Here is a 19,313-nt window from a genome sequence, read left to right as displayed (position 1 = left end):
TGATTCCTCCTACTAGATCTTATCCTGTGCGTCATCCCCTTTGAGATAAACCCTCATGCCCACTAAGGTGATAATTAGCTAATTAACTTAAGGTTCTAATGGTAGAAATCAAATCTATTGGATTTCTTTAGACACCCAGGGTTCTGCTAGTACCCTCAAGGAACATGGGCACTTAAGCAATGGCCTTCTAGAGACCATGTCTCTGCCTCTGTTGCCTAACCTGAGAATGGTGGCCTGCCTGGCCTATTAGACAGGGACAATCATTCTCTGGCAAGCTGGTGAGTTATTTTATGGCAGGAGGAGTCCATGATGGCCCTCAGTGTACTCATATAGGCTGTAGCTTGATCAGCCTTTATGGCACATACTGTTTCTGGGGCTGGGACTGAGACCATGGTGATGTTGACAGACCTCCCCTCTTTATCCCCAGTGAGTCCCAAAAGGGAGATGGATTTCCTTGAAGACTGGTTCATCTAATTCTTCATCCATATGATTAAAAGAGCACTTTCAATAATTTTCTCCATCTAGAGATCCCTCTCCTCTCTATCCTTCAGCTCCAGTGTGGGACTTTTCTCTAACCCCAACCTGTTCTTCAATAAGCCTGTTACCTCTTCCTTTGGAGCAGAACCAGTTTGAGAAGCAACTGTAGAAACAACAGGCCCTCCCCAGACACAAGAGTTCCTTCCTTTCTTCTCATTGTTGCTCCTTTGTTCCTTCCTTCCTTCTTTCACTCATTCACTCATCAGACATTAAGTATCTCATATGTGCCAGGCAATAGGATTAATATAAAATACAACTCCTACCATCCAAGAGCCCCATCTAGTAGAGGAAACAAACATGTAAATAAATAATGGCAAATACAAAGAGGTGGTTGCTATACAACATAGCAGTAAGTATTAGAAGTGTGTCACACACAAGAGGCACACTTTCCTCGATGGGGGTGGGAGGGTTGTAAGGGAAAACTTTACAGAAACAAAATTTGGGTTGAGGGGCGACCAAGTGTGAGAGAGGGCATTCCAGGGAGGATCAGTCACCAGCCAGGAAGGGAACTGTAGTAGACTAGAATAGCCTCAGCATTGGGCTGTTTCTGAAAGTGGTGAGAGAGGGGACTGGAGAAGGCAGGGTGCAGCTTTTGATGAGCCTTGTAAACCACGTTAAGAACTTTGAGCTTTATCCAGTAGGCTTTCATATGCATTTGAGTGGGCTCGTTCAGGCCGCAGGGAGGAGAAAGGAGAGACGGTTGGCTGCGACCGACTGTTCAAGCAAGAATTGCCGAGAATCTGAATTTAAAGGGCAGTGGAAATAGTGAAGGCAGTTTTGTGCGGGTTTTCGCGGAGAGGCGGAGAGTGCTTCAAATAAAAATTCTCTTCTTCCCCTCTGCCCTTTTCTAACTTAGAGGTGGGTTAGGATATTCAGCTTGATCCCCTTTCCCTCGGGTTTTGTTTCTCAGGTTGCTGCGGGTCACGCATCATCCACCCTCAGTCCTCTGCTCAGCACAACAATCTCCTCCCGTTTCCAAACTGCTCTCTTCAAATTCTCTTTTGTGCCTGGGTTTTTGGCCGGGGAATCGGGGGAGAAAGCAGAGGTAACTAAGTTGGCCAAAGGTTTCTGGATATAATAAAAGCACCGGCACCAGTGGTTAAATGCGACAGTTGCTAAGAGCAGAGCAAGCTCGGAGAAGCCGGGACCTGCCCGCCTCCTGCGGCAGCACTCAGAGAGGCGGGGCTGAGGCGGGGTTTAGGGCGGAGCCTCAGCCGGGAACCGTGGGGAGGGGCGGGACCGGGGGAGGAGTTTTAGCCCGAGCCCGCGGGTCCCTTCGGCGATAGAGCAGGTCGGAGCTGGGGGCGGATGCGGTTTGAGAGGGCGAAGTTTGAGTCGAAGATTGCAGGCTTTTTGCCTCGGCAACGGCGGAGTGGAGCTGGGTCAGGGGCGGAGTTTTAAGGCCAGTCCTCGGGTTCTGGTCTCTGATTGAGCGGGGCGGCTCCTGGGGCGGATCCCGGGGCGGGTCCAGCTTTGCTTTTGACAGCTCTCTCGCGCACAGCCGCAGCCGAATCCGATAGGTTTGGGAACCTGTGGCCCCGCTCTCCGCGCGTCCCCGTTCCCCCGTGGCCCTGGCCCCGGCCATGCAGCGCATCTTCTCCTGCTCCAGCTCACAGGTGGCGGTAGGTGCCAAAATGTTTGGGCGGATGGCCATGAGGTTGGGGTCCAAGCCCTGTGGTGACAGAAGTCCTGAGTCCCATCTCCATGCACCTTCGCCTTTTCTCTTTATGGGTCTTTTCAGCTTCTCCGTTCCCTCAATGCAGCCCGCCAGCCCCGCCTTCCTCAAGACCCTGTCCCCCAGCCTCTGACTTGCCTTCCTAACCTTTGCCCTCCTCAAGGTCTTTTCTCTCCGCCTTTTCTTGTCCTCCTAGTATCTACATCCCCAACTTCTGATATGTTTTCTATAGCCCCTGCCCCTTCCTCAAGGTCCTGTCCTCTACTTCTGCTTTCTTTCCCGGTACTGAATCACCTCCAAGCATCTGCCCTATCCCCAGCCCCTGCTCAGCCCCAAGCTCAGTTCTATCTCCCAAGTCTTGCCCGAGGGCCCCATTTTCCAGCCTTGCCTGTCCTCACAGCCCTGCCCTCCCATATGGCCCTATCTTTGCTGCTTTCTGTCAGCCAAACGAGTACTCCCAGCTCCATGCCTTCTCCTAACCCTTCTTCATATAGTCTTCTCTGTCCTTGCCCCATCTCACCTCTTGCCACTTCCACTCCCATTGTCAAATCATCACCACAAGCTCTCAGACATCATTCCAAACCTCTTTCCAATTGGTGTTCTCACAATTGCAGTCTTCTGTTCTCCCCTTCAACCTCTGCCTCTCTGCCCAGTGGTTGTTCAATACCACTCTTCCCCGTTTTGCCCCAACCTCCTTCTGCCTGCTCCCTGTGGGTTAATCTTGCAGTCTGGCCAGCCGGACAGGCACTGCCAGAGGAGGCACAGTTGCCTGGCTACTCCCCAAGGAACTGGGTAAGTTGCCTGCAGAATCCACCCTGGCCAGTTCACTGCAGTGTCTGCTCATCAGACTGGTTCTTGGGCCAGTCAAGGTCTTCCGCCTGCTTCTCCCCAGAATCTTCCTTCATTCTAAACCCTCACCTAGTTGCTTAGGGCTTGTACTCTGCTTCCTTTGACTGAATTGGGGAAGGGTAATGGTGAGAGGAGGAGAAAATAGAGTAGATTCACTCTGAGAGTTCACAGTAGAAGTCATTCTACTCTCCGTGTTCTTCCAGAACAAAACACAAGGAAGAAGATTACAGAAGGTGGTGGCTCAGGGAAGGTATAGCTTCTTCTTCTCTGAACATCTCTTACACGGAGACCTCTTATCTGGGGATGAAATTCTCTGTGGAGAGTGGGATTATGGCTTATTTAGAAGTGTAATAGCCAACTACCTATAGTAATACTGCTTAGCCTGACCTGTCTTAGTGGTGCCATTTATAAGCAAACATGAGAAATGCTCAGCTCACTCTGCATGGGCAGGCCACAGAAGCCTGGAAGCCAGCTATGAGGCAAGAATAAGAACTCTGTTGAAGCCTGTCCTTGTCCCACTTACATTTGCTTCTCTACTTAGTTTCCACACCTTGATCAACCAATCAAAAGGCATTTACTGAATGACTACTATAGGTAACAGAAACTGGGGCTACCCACATTCTGTCTTAACACATAATGATTTTGTTATTCACATGGACTCTTCCCTAGTTACCGAAAGTCCTCCACATTGCCCTTCCCTTTCAGGTTTGTGGAGTCTGCCTGCTCCTTAGGAATGGGGAAACTATTTCATTCTTCCTGATTCTCCGATCCTTGGTCACCGCTTGCCTTTCCAAATGCTGGGGTGAGCAATGGGCTGAATGTTGGAATTTGAAAGCATCCCTCTGCCCTTCTTCACCCCAGCTCTACAGAGATTTGGCCATGAAGAATTTCCACCCATTCTAAACTCTTCGTAGTATAACAAGATTATAGGTAAACTGGGTGCATTTAGAACTGTCTAGCTAGGCAGAAAACTGTTTCCTCAGTCAGGACGGGATCATAAAAAGCTTGAATATAGACCAGTTTCAGCTGCAAATTATTTCCTCATGAAACTTTTCCAAACTTCTCAGGGTAAATTCCTCCACTCCTGGGTGGCTGACCATTCTGGACTCACTTGTCAGAGAAATAATGTGACAATCTTCCTGGCCATTCCCAAAGCCTGGCTTCTCAGTCATGCCAGAAGACTGCCCCTGCCCAATCCTACTCCCAAACCTGGGTCCAGGGCCAGAGCCCTGCACCCTCAGATTGAAATAAGGGCTGAAAGATCAGTGATCATTTAAAAATTAATCTAAGTTATCAGAATATAGGAAGTTCAACAAACAAACAAATAAAAACTCAGCTCCTATAATCTCATTTTATTTTAGTCAAGCAGAAGATGCCTTTGAGGGTGTCTTACATATTAGCTTACTCTGCCTATGTAAGAAGTTGACCAGAAAATAGCTTTAAACAACTGACATTAAAAAAACTTGAGAGGCAGGGCCGGCCTGGTGGCGCAGCGGTTAAGTGCACATGTTCTGCTTTGGCGGTCTGGGGTTTGCCGGTCCAGATCCCGGGTGTGGACATGGCACCGCTTGGCAAGCCATGCTGTGGTAGGCGTCCCATGTATAAAGTAGAGGAAGACCGGCACAAATGTTAGCTCAGGGCCAGTCTTCTTCAGCAAAAAAGAGGAGGATTGGCAGCAGTTAGCTCAGGGCTAATCTTCCTCAAAAAAACAAATAAATAAATAAATAAAAATTGAGAGTCAGCTCCCTGTTCCTCCAGGGCAGCCTTTCTGTTTCTACTCCCCTCTCCTACAGCTAGTCACTCTTTCTCTCTCTCCTGTTGGTATGTTCCGTCTTGATAGGAAGCTTATAGGCAGACAGCCAGAGATAAGGAGAGGCTGCAGTTACTTCTACAAAGGCCCCCTAATCTTGGCTACAGAAATACAAAGCTAACCCTTGTTTTTGAGTCTGCTGATTAATTTGGCGATTGCTCCTTTGAGGCTGTGATGGTAATCCATTGCCTCTTTTCCAAGGTGCTGGGGCGAGCAATGGACTTGACTTGGAATTTGGAAGCATCCCTCTGTCCTCCTTCACCCTAGCTCTGCAGAGGTTGGCCATGAAAAATTTCCACCTGTTCTAAACTCTTCTTAGTATCTAAACAAGATAGGTAAATTGGGTGGATTTAGAACTATCTAGCTGGAAAGAAAAGTATCTATATCGTTAAGAAGCACTTTTACCACGTATACAGCTTGGCTGTTATGCTTTGGCTGATATGAGCAAGATCTCTTCCTTCCACTCCCCCAGATGGAGACTTCTGAGCCCTGGAACATCCAAAATATGCCCAGCAAGGCTAGGAAGGTGGAGATTGGAACTAACATTTATTGCACCTACTCTGTGACAGACATAGTGCTAACTTCTTTAAATGGTGTTATATCATTCGGAAACTGAAGTTCAGAGAAGTTACATGCCTAAATTCACAAGGATAGAAAGTGTTAGAATCAGGCTTTTAAACAGAGAACTTCAGATTGAGGTTGGCTGATGACAGTGTCCTGTGTGGAGGTGTAGCACTAGCTCTCTGCTTTTTCTGAGAGTGACCTGGCCCCCAAGGGACATGGGGTAATGTGTTCTCACACATCAGAGTCTGTTGGTGTGTGGAGCAGTCATTTTGCTTATTTTGTCCTTTGAGAACTAACCTGTTTGGAGACTCTTCTTCACATAAGGAGCAGCGTCTGAGGGTGGGTGGTTTTGCCCTGGAGGCAGTCTTAGACTGTTTATTTGAAAATAAGTAAATGTTCTTCCCTAGCTCTGTAGTAGCGTGGTCTGGTGGTGAGAAGTGGATTGGGCATCAGGTGGCCTGGGATCTACTCTCAATTTTACCACTGTTTTGTGGTGTGACCCTGGACAGTTATCTAACCTCAGTGTGCTTCAGTTTCTTCTTCTGTCAAATAGATAAAATAATATTAGCCCTAACTACTTTCCAGGGATGTTGAGAGGCTGTTGAAATGGCACTTGAAAGGACACTGAGGAATTACAAGTGCCGAACAGGAGTATTACCTCAGAATCCCTCAGAATCCATCTATCCTAGATAATTTTATGGTTTGAGTATTTAAAATCTTTCCTGTTTTTGATGACTAATTTGCCCTATGTAAACAGTATTTGAAAATGAGTTATTTGGCTTCCATAGACTCTATTTTTTTCCACCTCCTCCCACAGCCTCTTGTTGAGATTACACCTCATAAAATGCCATATGCTACCACCAATCCCCCATCACTTCCTGTTTTGTTATAAGGATGGCATACATTTGTAGGGCTCTTTACAGTTTACAAAGAGATTTTATATAGGTTAGCTCATTTAGTACTCACAACACGATGAGGTAGTTATTATTTCCCACATTTTATAGATGAGGAACCAGGTTAGAAGTGTTCAATGGCTTACTCTAGGTCACAGAGATGAGAAAGTCATTGAACTAGACCCTGAACTCAGGCCTGCTGACAAAAATATTCACCTAGGGCTCTTTTCACCATACCACAGATTTTTGCATCCCTTCTTCCTTTCCTTTCGCCTCTCTGGATCAAACCAGGCTTTTTGTGCTTTCAGCCCTGGGTATTTTTACCCAGCTCTCTCCTTCACGCCCTGTGATACTTCAATTATTATAATTACCCTACAACCTGAAAAAGTCAAGCTGGAATGATAGAACAATGCATGCCCAGGTGTGGCTGTTGTCTGGGACAGCTGCTCACTGCTAGGAAAATGAGGAGGGAGTGGAGGGTTGGGGAGGGGAGCTACCTCTTGTTGCCTCCTCAAGCCTAGCTAGAGACCTATCTTTGTCTTTTGGTTGTTTTTGCCATGGAAAGGGAAGAGTGACTAGCTAAAGGGCCTAGATATGAGAAGGAGAAACAGAGATGGTGCTTCCCCTCCCAGTTTTGGGGCCCGAAGCCAATGGGTAGAGATGGTATGGCTAGGTATTTGGACTCCTGGCTGTGACTTGAAGCTAGTTGCCTTGATATCTCAAATATCCGAAGACAAAAAGGAAGTGAAAGGCCACGTGAACCCAATCAGGAGTGGTCGGTTTGGTTCAGTTTGCTGCAGCAAGACCTAGAGAGCAAAAGGGAAAGGAGTCCTGGCTAGGATTGCTCTGAGGTGGTACACCTAACAATAATCATGATGATGATAAGAAGACATTTGAAATACTATGCATTCAATACTCAAAAATGATTTTTTTTTTTTGAGGAAGATTAGCCCTGAGCTAACTGCTGCCAATCCTCCTCTTTTTGCTGAGGAAGACTGGCCCTGAGCTAACAGATGCGCCCATCTGCCTCTACTTTATATGTGGGATGCCTACCACAGCATGGCGTGCCAAGCGGTGCCATGTCCGCACCCGGGATCCGAACCAGCGAACCCCAGGCTGCCGAAGCGGAATGTGCGCACTTAACCACTGTGCCACCAGGTTGGCCCCTCAAAAATGACTTTTTTTTTTTTTTAATATTTTATTTTTTCCTTTTTCTCCCCAAAGCCCCCCAGTACATAGTTGTATATTCTTCGTTGTGGGTCCTTCTAGTTGTAGCATGTGGGACGCTGCCTCAGCGTGGTTTGATGAGCAGTGCCATGTCCGTGCCCAGGATTCGAACCAACGAAACACTGGGCCGCCTGCAGCGGAGTGCACAGACTTAACCACTCGGCCACGGGGCCAGCCCCAAAAACGACTTTTAATTCAGTAGTCCAAGCACCTTTTGGTCTAGGGCTGGCAATAACCAGCAGTAGTTCTTGGTGGCATAGGAGTTGGTGACTATTTAACTGACCCACCTAAGAAGGTCTAAATGATCTAGGTTGAGTGACTTGTGAAACACTGAAAGGACCACAGAGATGTTTCTTTTCATTTGCTTGGCATCCTAACCATCTCCCCCTTTTCTTTCTCCACACCACCCCCATCCCCTATATTCATACCATATGTGGCTCTGGACCAGGTGGAGAGATGGAACCGCCGTGATCAGAAGCTGCTGGAGGCAGTGCAGCGGGGGGACGTGGGACGCGTGGCTGCCCTGGCCTCCAGGAAGTCGGCCCGACCCACCAAGTTAGACTCAAACGGCCAGTCCCCGTAAGTAAGTCCTCCTGAGCCCACCCTTGGTATGTGGTTCCCTTTGAAAGCCCCAAACCCCAATATGATGTAGGACCAGGGAATGCCTACAACTTCAGAGCCCTTTTTGTCTTAATTAGCAAGGCTTTCGATAAATCTTTGCTATGTATCAAGTGCTGTACAAGGTGAGGGAAGAAGATATTGTCCCTGAGCTACATCCACCTCAAAACCCAGATTGACAACACTGACTAAAAAGGACATAAAGCCTATGAAACAAACAGAAAACTGATACATACACAAAATAGAGTATTTCTTCATTGCACAAGTAGGACAGTGTGTATGCTTAGGAAATCAGGAATGAAGTGGTAGCCATGAGAGTCACATGGCTAGAAGGAGTGACAAGGACAAGGGGGATATTATTCATTGTTTCTGCCTAAGTCCGCCTTCAAATGCCCAGCCCTCTGCTCTGCTCTGGCTGACTCTTTCTGTGACCCTTCCAGTTTGCTAAGGGTCCTGTCTCAAAGCAACAGGTAATTATGTGTTCCCTGGACATCCCTGCAAAATCTGAGATTGCTCGAGACCTGCACCTCTTATTTCCATTTTTGCTTACAGTTTCCTCTGACTTTATGACAGTAGGCCATATAGCCTTCTCTTTCTCAGAAAGTCAGACTAGGGGAGCTTCCCCCTCTGCTTTTAGGATTGACTTTGGGGTGAGGGAGCATAGCTTGTAGTGCTTATTAAGAGCCCCCTACTCCTCATTCCCTGGTCCCTTCATCCTTCTGCCTCTCGGCTTTGATTATGGCAGGTTTCATCTGGCAGCATCCAAAGGCTTGACGGAATGTCTGACTATACTGCTTGCAAATGGGGCTGACATCAACAGCAAGAATGAGGATGGTAAGTCTGAGCACTGGGCCATGCTGCTTGCTTTTCTCTTCACAACAGCAGTAAGGGTCAGTGCTAGGCCCTGCTAGACACCCCAACTATAGCCCCTGCTTCTCTCCTCATAAGTTCTGACCAGTATCCTTCCTGGGGTTCCCCTCTCTACATACCTCACCCCCACTCCCACCTCTACCACAGGTACCAGGCACTTGGGGAACAGGAATTTCTGGCTCCGTGTGGCTGAGAACTTCTCTCTGTAATCTCCCTCTGATTATCTGTGCGTCTCTTGCCCTCCCTCCCTGTGAGTCATTGGCATTCATGGGGCCACCCACCCTCCCTACCCTCCTTTCTCTTTCCAGGAAGCACCGCCCTGCACTTGGCCACCATCTCCTGCCAGCCACAGTGTGTCAAGGTCCTGCTGCAGGTAAGAGCAGCCCCTTGTTACTACTCCTGCGAAGGGACTCAGTGGACCCAGAGTATTCTAACTTTATCTTGTAGTCACAAATAATATTTGGTCAAATATACCCTACTCATCCCCAATAAAAGAACTGGTAATCATTTATTCATTAATTCGCAAACATTTATTTAACACCTACTGTGTGAGGCACTATGCTTAATGCTGCCCTTGAGGGCAGGTCATAAAGCAGCGTTGCCAAGGACTGACTGACAGTCAGTCAATATGCATATGTTGAGCTCTGCGATTGGCAGCGCCACTGTGGAGACTTAACTGCTGGGATGATGGGCAGGTGGAAAGAGGGAAGTCCTGTTCAAATTAAACCAAAATCGTACTGTCTGTTTTCGAGGAGTTTGTAGCCTAGGAGCACAAAGAGAAATATACATGCGAAATGATATGTGGACAACTTATAAATAAGTCTCCAAAAGTACAAAACGTACAGTTCAACAGGCCATTGGGCAGATGGCTGTTCTGCTTTTGTTCTTCCCGGCCATTTCCAAGTTTCCCAATTACAGTATGATCCTAAAGTATCAGTCATGGACTCAGGTGTCATTTTCCTGAAACTGTGTACTTACCTATAATCTGATTTTTCTTAGGCCCTAGTTTTAAGAACCAGGGCTGAAATTCAAGGCTACCTATCGTCTGCAAGGAATGGATTGGGCTTGTCTAGTAGTTGGCCAGAGTCATGATCCTCCTGCCACTCCCCGTGGTACTATGGAAGTTGGTGACCCAACGTGGGGTAGGGATGAGGATGTTAACGCCATGTCCATGCTACTTCCCTTCATTGCTGTTTGTAGCATGGTGCCAATGAAGATGCTGTGGATGCAGAAAATCGTAGTCCATTGCACTGGGCAGGCATGTACCAGGGGACTGGTGGGAAACAGGGCTGCAGGGACCACAGGGTGGGAAGGGAGGGGAGGATAACATGTGGTGGGAAAGGCAGGCCGGGGCTGACTGCTAAAATGGTTGGAGGGGATGTTGGGTCATTGTCTGCCTAGATAGTCTTCTTGCTGCCCCTTAACCCAATCATCCCTTAACCCTCCCCAGCCTCCTCTGGCTGTGCCTCAAGTGTGCTCCTGTTGTGTGACCACGAAGCCTTTCTGGACGTCCTGGATAAGGTGAGCGTCAGCTGGGCAGCTGGGCAGTGCCATACACAGGGAGGCTGCTGCTCTCTCTGAGCTTGATTGTGCAGCACCACCTCCTCTTCCCTTTTCCCCTGCTCCTCCTCCTCTTCCTCACAGAGAGGTTAAGTCTTTATCTTCTGGAGAGCTTCTAACCCTCTGAAAAGGAGCATCTAGCCCCAGGACCTGGGTTTTTTTCTGGAGTTGGTAGGATTGTGTCAACCCCCTGGTTCCCCCAGCTCCTCATGAACCCCCCTTCCACAATCTGTGCAGGATGGACGTACACCCCTGATGATTGCATCACTGGGTGGTCACACAGCTATCTGCTCACAGCTACTACAGAGAGGTGCCAGAGTTAATGTCACGGACAAGGATGACAAGTGAGCCTTCCTCATCTTCCCACCCCAAATCCAGATCCTGACCAATCTAGAAATGAGCTACTGGGCAAAGTGTGTGTGTGTGTGTGTGTGTGTGTGTGTGTGTGTGTATTGCGGAAAAAGGCAGGTTGGTCTCTGTTTTCTCGGGAACCTCTTTCCTTCCAAGTGGTGGTTTAGAAGAGCTCTGCCTGCTGCTTCACTGTTTTCCTCTTGGGGAGTTGAGAAAACTTTCCTTATAGTTTCCTATTCAGCTGCCGCCACCACCATCTTCCTAGCATAGATGACTCCAGAATTAGAATCTGCACCTCTGAACCCATTAGTTTAATTTTATGGTTTTCAAGCTATCTTATAAGCAATGGAATCCTTTTTTCCAAGAAAGAATTTATACAGAACCTCAATATATAAAGCAGATGAAAATGGAGCCCTTCCAATTGGCCCCCTGCTTTCTGATGCTGCAGCTCTAAGGAATGACATTTGAAAAGTTCTGGCGTGGTCTAATGCTTTGTAATTGGCTGGTGTTGGTCTGTGGTTCTCCTGACCACACTGAGTGGGAACTGACCTGGTGATGGAATTTCTGGAACCAGGTCTCCTGGATTCCATGGGGAAAGCCTATGCTCAGGTTTGTCCCAACCCACAGATCGGCTCTGATCCTGGCCTGTGAGAAAGGCAGCGCTGAGGTGGCTGAACTGCTCCTGAGCCATGGAGCGGATGCAGGGGCGGTGGACAGCATGGGGCATGATGCTCTGCATTATGCTCTACGCACACAAGACAAGGTGCTGTGGAGGCTGCTGCGGCAGGCCCTGAACCGGCGGTGGCAGGGAGGTAAAGCTGATTCCCTTTTGTAACTTCAAGATTCTCCTCAATAGCCTTAGAACCAAAGAGACTTCTTAGAATCCCATTCGTTCCCAGGGAAGTAATCCCTCTGACAAATAATTGTCACTTTAATTGAGAGCTCACTTATTTATTGCTGCTACTATGAGATGAATCCAAATTCCCAAAAGCATGGTCATGAAATTCCTTAATGCAGCTTTATCTCTCACTGAGGGGAACTCTGGCTAGTACTATTGCTAGCATTTACGAGTTGTAATTGTACATCTATTTGTGTGATTTGCTGGCCAATCCTCTCTCTTCCCTACTAGTCTGTAAACCCCTGAGAGGACAAGCCATTTCTGTTTTGCTCACCATTGAGGTCCTCGTGCCTGTAACAGTGCATGGCATGTATAATACATGAGTGAGTGAACAAAATGAATGAGCTGTCACACCTCTGGGATAGAGAACCAAGACTGCTGGATAGTTAGGGACCCGTTGAACAGGGGGGCCCCCAGCACCAGGAAGTGTGTAATAAGCGTTATTACACTGAGGGGCCACTCCTCTCAGAGAAAGTTTGAAAACAGAGTGTGGGCTAGAAGTACATGGGACTTGTCTCCTCTCTCATTTCCCCCATATCTTTTCACATAGGTCAGGGACTAGTTCAACATCCAGATCTTGCATCTCAGGTAAGACCCTAAGTGCCTGCCTCCCCTTTTTGCTTCTGTCCCACCCCAGGCTATCCCACTGGGACATCAGGTTGTGAACCTTGGGGCACTGAGACAGCCTAAGAGAAGAAAGGCCCTTCTGGGGCTAGGTTAGCTGCCTGGCTTTACTTCCCTGTTCCTTTATCCACATAGGCCTCTCCATCTGAGCCTCAGGTGGGTTCTCCACCAAAGAGCCCATGGAGAGCGGAGGCTGAGGAGGAGCAGGAAGAAGAGGAGGATGAAGAAGACCCATGCTCAGATGAGTGGAGGTGGAAGTATGAAGAGGAGCAAAGGAAAGTTTCTCAGTTGGAGCAGAAGCTGATACGAAAGACAGAAGAGTGTAAAGCTCAAGCTGCAGCTTACTTGGGCCTGGAGAACCAGATTCGAGAGCAGGTGCAGGAGCTGGGGTTCCTTCTATCCCAAGAGCCTGGAGCTCCAGGAGAGCAGGGCACTAGTCTCCGGCCTGGAGGAGATGGCATGGAGCAGGGTTGTCCCCTGGACCTGCTGGCTAAGCACATACAAGAGCTAAAGAAGCAGCAGCGAGCAACAGCTGCAGCCACAGCAAACCCAGTATTAGCTTCCAAGAAGGCAGAGGATTCAGCCCCAGGGGAGATCCAGTATGAAGCCCATGTGAAGTCCCAAACAGAAGAACAGGGGCCACCCCAGAGCCCAAGGTCTGATACCATTGGGAAAACCACAGGACAGCAACTTACCACCAATGGTGGACAGTCCCTTGGCCCTGATCATACTGACCAGCAGCATGCTGACCGGAAGGAGAGGCCCCAGACCCCAAGGGCTGAACCAATAGGCACAGAGGCTGAACCAGTGGGCACAGCAGCCATGAACCAGCTCCTGCTACAATTAAGGGAGGAGCTGGCTGCAGTGTGGCGAGAAAAGGATGCTGCCCGGGGGGCTTTGTCAAGACCCGTCTTGGAGGGAGCTCTGGGGACACCCCGGGCTGAGGCTGCAGCAGCTGCCTGGGAGAAGATGGAAGCCAGGTTGGAGCGGGTGCTGGTGAGGCTGGATTGGGCAAAGGCAGGACTACAGATGAAACCTGAGGCCCCTGCCCAGGAGCCCAGAAAGGGAGCCCCAAAGGCAGGCCTAGGGACCATCGCCAAAGAGGATGAAGGAAGGGAGAAAAGGGTTCTTGGGGCCCAGGGACAGCCTCTATGGGTGCCTGGAGGGGAACAGATGCCTGGAGGAGGCCTGGCAAAGGGACAGCTGGAGAAGGAGGTATCAGCACTGAGACTGAGCAACAGTAACTTGCTGGAGGAATTGGGAGAGCTGGGGCAGGAGCGGCAGCGGTTGCAGAGGGAGCTGCAGTCACTGAGCCAGCGGCTGCAGCGGGAGTTCGTGCCCAAACCAGAGGCACAGGTCCAGCTACAGCAGTTGAGGCGGAGTGTGGGGCTGCTGACAGATGAACTGGCAATGGAGAAGGAGGCCACGGAAAAGTTGCGGAAACGCCTGGCCTCCCAGAGCAGTGGCCTCCAAGGGCTGTGGGACTGCCTTCCCCCAGATCTAGTGGGCAAGGGGAGCGCACGAGGCACAGTGGCTGAGCCCTTGGAGGAGCTGCAGGCCTGCATCAGCACCCTGGTGGACAGGCACTGTGAGGCACAGCAGGTGCTGGCTAGGTTGGAGGAGGAAAATCAGCAGCTGCGGGGGTCCTCTGCCACACGTGCAGAGCCAGGCTCCTCCTCAAAGGACCCAGCATCCCCCCAAGTGGCTGCGCTGGAGCAAGACTTGGGGAAGCTGGAGGAAGAGCTGCGGGCTGTTCAGGCCACAATGAGTGGGAAGAGCCAGGAGATCGGGAAGCTGAAGCAGCTGCTTTACCAAGCCACAGAGGAAGTGGCTGAGCTGAGGGCCCGGGAGGCAGCCAGCCTGCGGCAGCATGAGAAAACTCGGGGCTCACTAGTGGCCCAGGCCCAGGCTTGGGGTCAGGAGCTAAAGGCTCTGCTAGAAAAGTATAACACAGCGTGCAGGGAAATGGGTCGGCTTCGGCAGGCTGTGGCGGAGGAGCGCCGCAAGAGTGGAGACCTGGCTGCACGGGCTGCTAAGCAGGAGCGACAGGCCAGTGAGATGCGCGGGCGCTCAGATCAGTTTGAGAAAACAGCGGAGCTGCTGAAAGAGAAGATGGAGCATCTCACTGGGGCTTGCCAGGACAAGGAGGCCAAGGTGAACAGGCGAGACGGCTGTGGGGAGCATGGGGAAGATTTCTGTGTGTTTTAGGGTTTGCTAATCTGAATCTACCTTTGGTTAGTCAGATTGATACCCCAAACACAATGCCAATCATTTGTAAGGACCACACTATGCTCTCCTGGGTCTGAGGGGGTTTAGGGTTGAGATAGGAGGTGAGGTAAGATATAAACAGAAGAGAGAAGGGCGTTTACCTATTAAAATTTGGGACTCGGGGTTCAGAAGCAGTGTGGTCAGGGTTACCACCAGTGGAGTACTATGATTTATTGGCATCTTTTTTTTTGCTGTATCTCCCCATACCCCCCCGGTACATAGTTGTATATCTTAGTTGCAGGTCCTTCTAGTTGTGGCATGTGGGATACCACCTCAATGTGGCCTGATGAGTGGTGCCATGTCGGCGCCCAGGATCCGAACCGGAGAAACCCTGGGCCACCGCTGCAGCAGGGGAGTGTGCAAACTTAACCACTTGGCCACAGGGCCGGCCCCGGTTTATTAGCATTTTGACTTAAAACAGTGTATTAGCCTGGGAAGACGTCTGATAATATGGTGGGCTGCTGTGGTTTTGCTAGAGTTCTGAGGGGGTGACTCAGGGGCTGATGAGTTAAGAAAAGTAGACTATAGCCCCTTCTTCCCCTCCCACGTCGATCAGAGTAGGTTCTACAAGATTTCCATTGACAAAGGGGGCTCCAATGCAAAGAAAAAAAGTTTGAAAACCACTGTGAGATAGCTTAGTTTCCTAATGATTGCTTCCTAATAAGTGAGTGTAAGTCTACCTGTTTCTAGCAGAAGGATTTTATGAATTCTGAAAAGTCAACTTACAAATAAATTTAGTAATTCTAGAACTACCTATGAAATGAATGAATTTAGGGGGCCAGCCCTGTGGCTGAGTGGTTAAGTTCGTGCGCTCTGCTTCAGCGGCCCAGCATTTCCCTGGTTCGAATCCTGGGCGTGGACATGGCACAGCTCATCAGGCCATGCTGAGGCGGAGTCCCACATGCCACAACTAGAAGGACCCACAACTAAAAATATACAACTATGAACTGGGAAGCTTTAGGGAGAAAAAGGAAAAATAAAATCTTTAAAAAAAAAAAGAAATGAATGAATTCAGACTTCTTATTAAAATTTGTAACATGATCAAATTAAGAATGATTAAAAAATATGGAGAGTATACACTTTACATAATATAGAGTGCATAAAAATAGAAAATGTTAGAATAGGCATCAGTGTGAGGTGGAGCTAATAAAGAAAGGAGGAATTTTGTGTTGGTGTTGAAAAAGAAGACGAAAGTAGACAAATGGCAAAAGAAAATAGTGTAGTGGACTCTGGACTGAAATTGTCTGGATTTGATTTCAGTTTCAAAACTTACTGATTGATCGTGGGCGAGTTATCTTAGAGCCTCTAAATCTCTAAGCCTCAGTTTTCTCATCTATAAAATGGGAATAATAAAACGATTGTGGTGAGGTCTACATTAAATAAGATATTATATTTCAAATATTCAGAACAATTTTGGCAAATGCTAAGTACTCAATAAAAGGTAGCTATTTTTATTATTCCTATTACCACCATTCCTATTACTGCTGGTTATCATTAACCACATTTGTGCCTCAGCCTCGCAAACCACAAAAACTCACCTCCATTTCCCTCAGTGGTCAGCAGTCAGAAGTGGGTCAGGGGGCCAGCCCTGTTGCATAGTGGTTAAGTTTGTGCACACCGCTTCGGCAGCCCGGGATTCGCCGGTTCTGATCCTGGGTACAGACCTACGCCATGCTGTGGTGGCATCCTACATGGAAGAACTAGGACGACTTACAACTAGGGATATAAACTATGTACTGTGGCTTTGGGGAGAAAAAAACAAGAAGGAGGTCAGAATCCAGTATAGAATTAAGAGCATGGACCATGAATGCAAAGAGATGTTGGTTCAAATCATGATTTCATCACTTACTAGCTGTATGATTTTGACAAATTACTTAACTCAGGTTCCGTATCTACAAAATGTGAATAATATTTCCCTTAGAGAAGTATTGTTTTTCTCAGAACAGAAGAAGAACTGTTTTGAGTATTAAATAAGACAATGTGTATAAAAGTATCTGGCACATATTAAATATCCAACAATAGGAAACTGACCTTGACCCTGGGTGGTATTGGAGTGGGAAATGACTTGGGCCTCATTGCTTCCCTTTCTTTCCTTTTGGCCTCAGATCAAGGAATTGTTGAAGAAGCTGGAGCAGCTTTCAGAGGAGGTCCTAGCAGTTCGGGGAGAAAATGCTTGCCTTGCCCAGCAGCTGCAGGTATGTTTTGGCCCTCAGGGAAATGGATGCTGCTAGAGAAGAGAGTGGACAGTGGAAGTGATGTATATGTCAGAGAGAGTCTGGGAACTGCAGGGACTTGGCCAGGCCAAACGATGGCCAGTGATGGGCAAGCAAGCTTACCTGGCACAGCTGACCACTTCATTTTATTGCTCCTCATGCTTGGGGTATCAGGGTGAGTGTGGGAAGGTGGGCACATAACCTCCCATTGATGCTCACTCCCAGGAGTCCCAGAAGAACCACGAAGAGATCATCTCCACCTACAGGAATCATCTGCTGAATGCTGCTCAGGTGAGCATGGGGGCAGGTAGAGACAGAGAGCTGGGCAGCGGGTATTGCATTTGGGGTCCCTTCTCTTCCTGCAGATAACTTGTCATTTCTCAGAAATTTGGACTTCAGATGCTCTGGTGCCAGGTCTTTGGATCTCATTAGGTGGATTGAGAGAAGTTGTGCACAAATGTGAGGAGGGAGAGTGTCCCTCCTTTTCAATTCCCTGATCCACTGTAAGGCCTTTTCCTGTCCCTTATGTCCTTTCTCAGTTTCCTCCTGAACCAAATTATCCCTCACCAAGGAAGAAGAGGTGGGTGGCTTGCTCCTTTATTAGGAATAATAATAACTACAAAGAATCAAGCACATTGTGCACCAGGTGCTTTGCTTCATATTCATAGTTGTAACTCTCACAGCAATCCTGAAAAGTAGACATCGTTATCTGCCTTGTAAAGATTAGGAAACAGCCATGGAGAAGTTAAATACTGTAAGTGAGGGCACAAAGTTAATCAATAGCATTCCACTATACCAAAGAACCTCTCCCCTGCCTGTCTCTCCCCATTTTATGATCTTCATCTCCTTTTCTTTCTTTCCTGCCACCAACAGGGCTACATGGAACAAGATGTGTACCATATCCTACTGCGAATCCTCAGCATGCAGGAGGAGTGAGGCAGCCTGTGCCCTGAGGGATTCAGGATTTCTCTGTTGTGAGTTGAGGGATGAGGGAAGGAACTTGGGAGAAAGGACTTAGGAAAGGAGACTTAGGATGGGAACTGGAGTCTCCTTTTGTCCCATATAGTGGCTGACACTAGGGAGTCCTGTGGGACATAGAGCATTTGAAGTGAGGTCAACTGAGAGACATAATATGGGCAATCACTGGATGGAGTCAGGAATCAGTGAGCAGGTAGACTGAAGAGGGCTGACTTATGGGATGGAGGCTGAAAAGAGGAACAGAGTGACTCTCCTAAGGTCTGAGGTAGAGAGATACGAGTGAAAGATGAGTGATGGTGGGATGGTGGTGCAAAGTTGTTTCTTAGAGTGGGACTCTTCAAATTCCAGAATCTCTCTTTCACTTCCACACCACTCATTCAAAGAGTAGTCATCCCCATTCTTCTCCCTGCCCCTATGCTGGTAGTCATCTTCTCCAATGCAGGCAGATAAGGATCCCCTTTAGCATCATGGCATAGGTGGGAGGAGACTGATGATATGGAAGTGTGTGCATTTCATCCTTGAATTTCTTCTTTCAGGGAACAAGAGCATTCCTTGTTGCCAGAGGCTCCATCAGGCTGTGGTGGGTGGGCGGTTGGCTACTAGGGGTGGTATGGGTAGGGCTTCACCTGACATTATGGACCCCAGACCTGAGAACCTGAAGCCTAGAATCAGCATGGATGAGACCAGCGGAGGTGTGGATGGAAGACATCTCTATGGAAAATAAAGCAGGAGGCAGGATGGTGCTGGGTGTCGTTGTTTTTTCTGTCTAAAGGGGAGTGACGGAAGGAATCTTTTTCATTTCTTTTTGATCACAAATTGCCTCATAAGTCAGCAGCTTTCAAACTTTGATTGTGATCCATACTAAGAAATACATTTTGCATCCTGTGAGTACATATCTGAAATAATATTTACCCTTACTATTTCTATTCTAGCATACTATTTCTATGCTATTACTATTTCTATTCTATTCTCGGCTACTATACTCCACCAAAAAAATATTGGTTACTGGGGCCGGCCCCGTGGCTGAGTGGTTAAGTTCATGCGCTCTGCTTTGGCGGCCCAGGGTTTCGCCGGTTTGGATCCTGGGCGTGGACATGGCATGGCTCATCAGGCCATGCTGAGGTGGCGCCCCACATAGCACAACCAGAAGAACTTACAACTAGAATACACAACTATGTACTGGGGGACTTCGGGAAGAAAGAAAAAAAAAAAAAGAAGATGGGCAACAGATGTTAGCTCAAGTGCCAATCTTTAAAAGAAAAAAAATATTAGTTACAATACATCCATTAATGGGTCAAGATCCAGTTTGAAAAACAGCATTCCCACAGTTTGAAAAACTGCCCTCTGTTAAAACGGGGATTGACACTCTTCCTTTCTT

General features: G+C 48.2%; 1 protein-coding gene and 1 long non-coding RNA gene across 10 annotated transcripts; one reads left to right on the top strand and one right to left on the bottom strand.

Annotated features, from left to right (window-relative positions):
• The first annotated feature begins 1,772 nt into the window (after nucleotides 1–1,772).
• ANKRD35 (ankyrin repeat domain 35) lies at nucleotides 1,773–18,678 on the top strand. 9 transcript variants are annotated; one of them, XM_070497801.1, is made up of 15 exons: nucleotides 2,033–2,159; nucleotides 7,323–7,486; nucleotides 8,004–8,134; nucleotides 8,919–9,007; nucleotides 9,352–9,416; nucleotides 10,244–10,301; nucleotides 10,494–10,564; nucleotides 10,841–10,947; nucleotides 11,582–11,766; nucleotides 12,403–12,440; nucleotides 12,612–14,630; nucleotides 16,850–16,939; nucleotides 17,183–17,248; nucleotides 17,831–17,931; nucleotides 18,472–18,678. In XM_070497801.1, exons 8-14 carry the CDS (start codon nucleotides 10,859–10,861, stop codon nucleotides 17,891–17,893), a joined length of 2,550 nt encoding a protein of 849 aa, XP_070353902.1. In that variant the 5' UTR covers nucleotides 2,033–2,159; nucleotides 7,323–7,486; nucleotides 8,004–8,134; nucleotides 8,919–9,007; nucleotides 9,352–9,416; nucleotides 10,244–10,301; nucleotides 10,494–10,564; nucleotides 10,841–10,858; the 3' UTR covers nucleotides 17,894–17,931; nucleotides 18,472–18,678. The 9 variants fall into 9 exon arrangements, with proteins under 9 accessions (XP_014722559.3, XP_044614128.2, XP_070353902.1 ...); XM_070497799.1 differs by having other exon boundaries at nucleotides 2,039–2,159; nucleotides 7,274–7,486; XM_070497800.1 differs by having other exon boundaries at nucleotides 2,046–2,159; nucleotides 7,387–7,486.
• LOC123280676 (uncharacterized) lies at nucleotides 16,283–17,217 on the bottom strand. The gene is made up of 3 exons (XR_006519807.2): nucleotides 17,081–17,217; nucleotides 16,776–16,971; nucleotides 16,283–16,486 (listed from the first exon to the last, which is right to left on the bottom strand). It is a non-coding gene; the product is annotated as an uncharacterized lncRNA (long non-coding RNA).
• Nucleotides 18,679–19,313: the final 635 nt, after the last annotated feature.

Source organism: Equus asinus, chromosome 25 (assembly GCF_041296235.1).
Source record: "Equus asinus isolate D_3611 breed Donkey chromosome 25, EquAss-T2T_v2, whole genome shotgun sequence".
Classification (NCBI taxonomy): domain Eukaryota; kingdom Metazoa; phylum Chordata; class Mammalia; order Perissodactyla; family Equidae; genus Equus; species Equus asinus.
This window is presented reverse-complemented; position numbering and strand designations above follow the sequence as displayed.

What these genes read in the sequence shown, in the direction of transcription:
- ANKRD35 (XM_014867073.3), top strand. Translation starts at nt 2,121, where the DNA reads ATGCAGCGCATCTTCTCCTGCTCCAGCTCACAGGTGGCG. An exon ending in GTCACGGACAAGGATGACAA is followed by an intron (nt 10,948 to 11,581) that starts GTGAGCCTTCCT and finishes CCCAACCCACAG; the next exon opens with ATCGGCTCTGATCCTGGCCT. An exon ending in GAACCGGCGGTGGCAGGGAG is followed by an intron (nt 11,767 to 12,402) that starts GTAAAGCTGATT and finishes CTTTTCACATAG; the next exon opens with GTCAGGGACTAGTTCAACAT.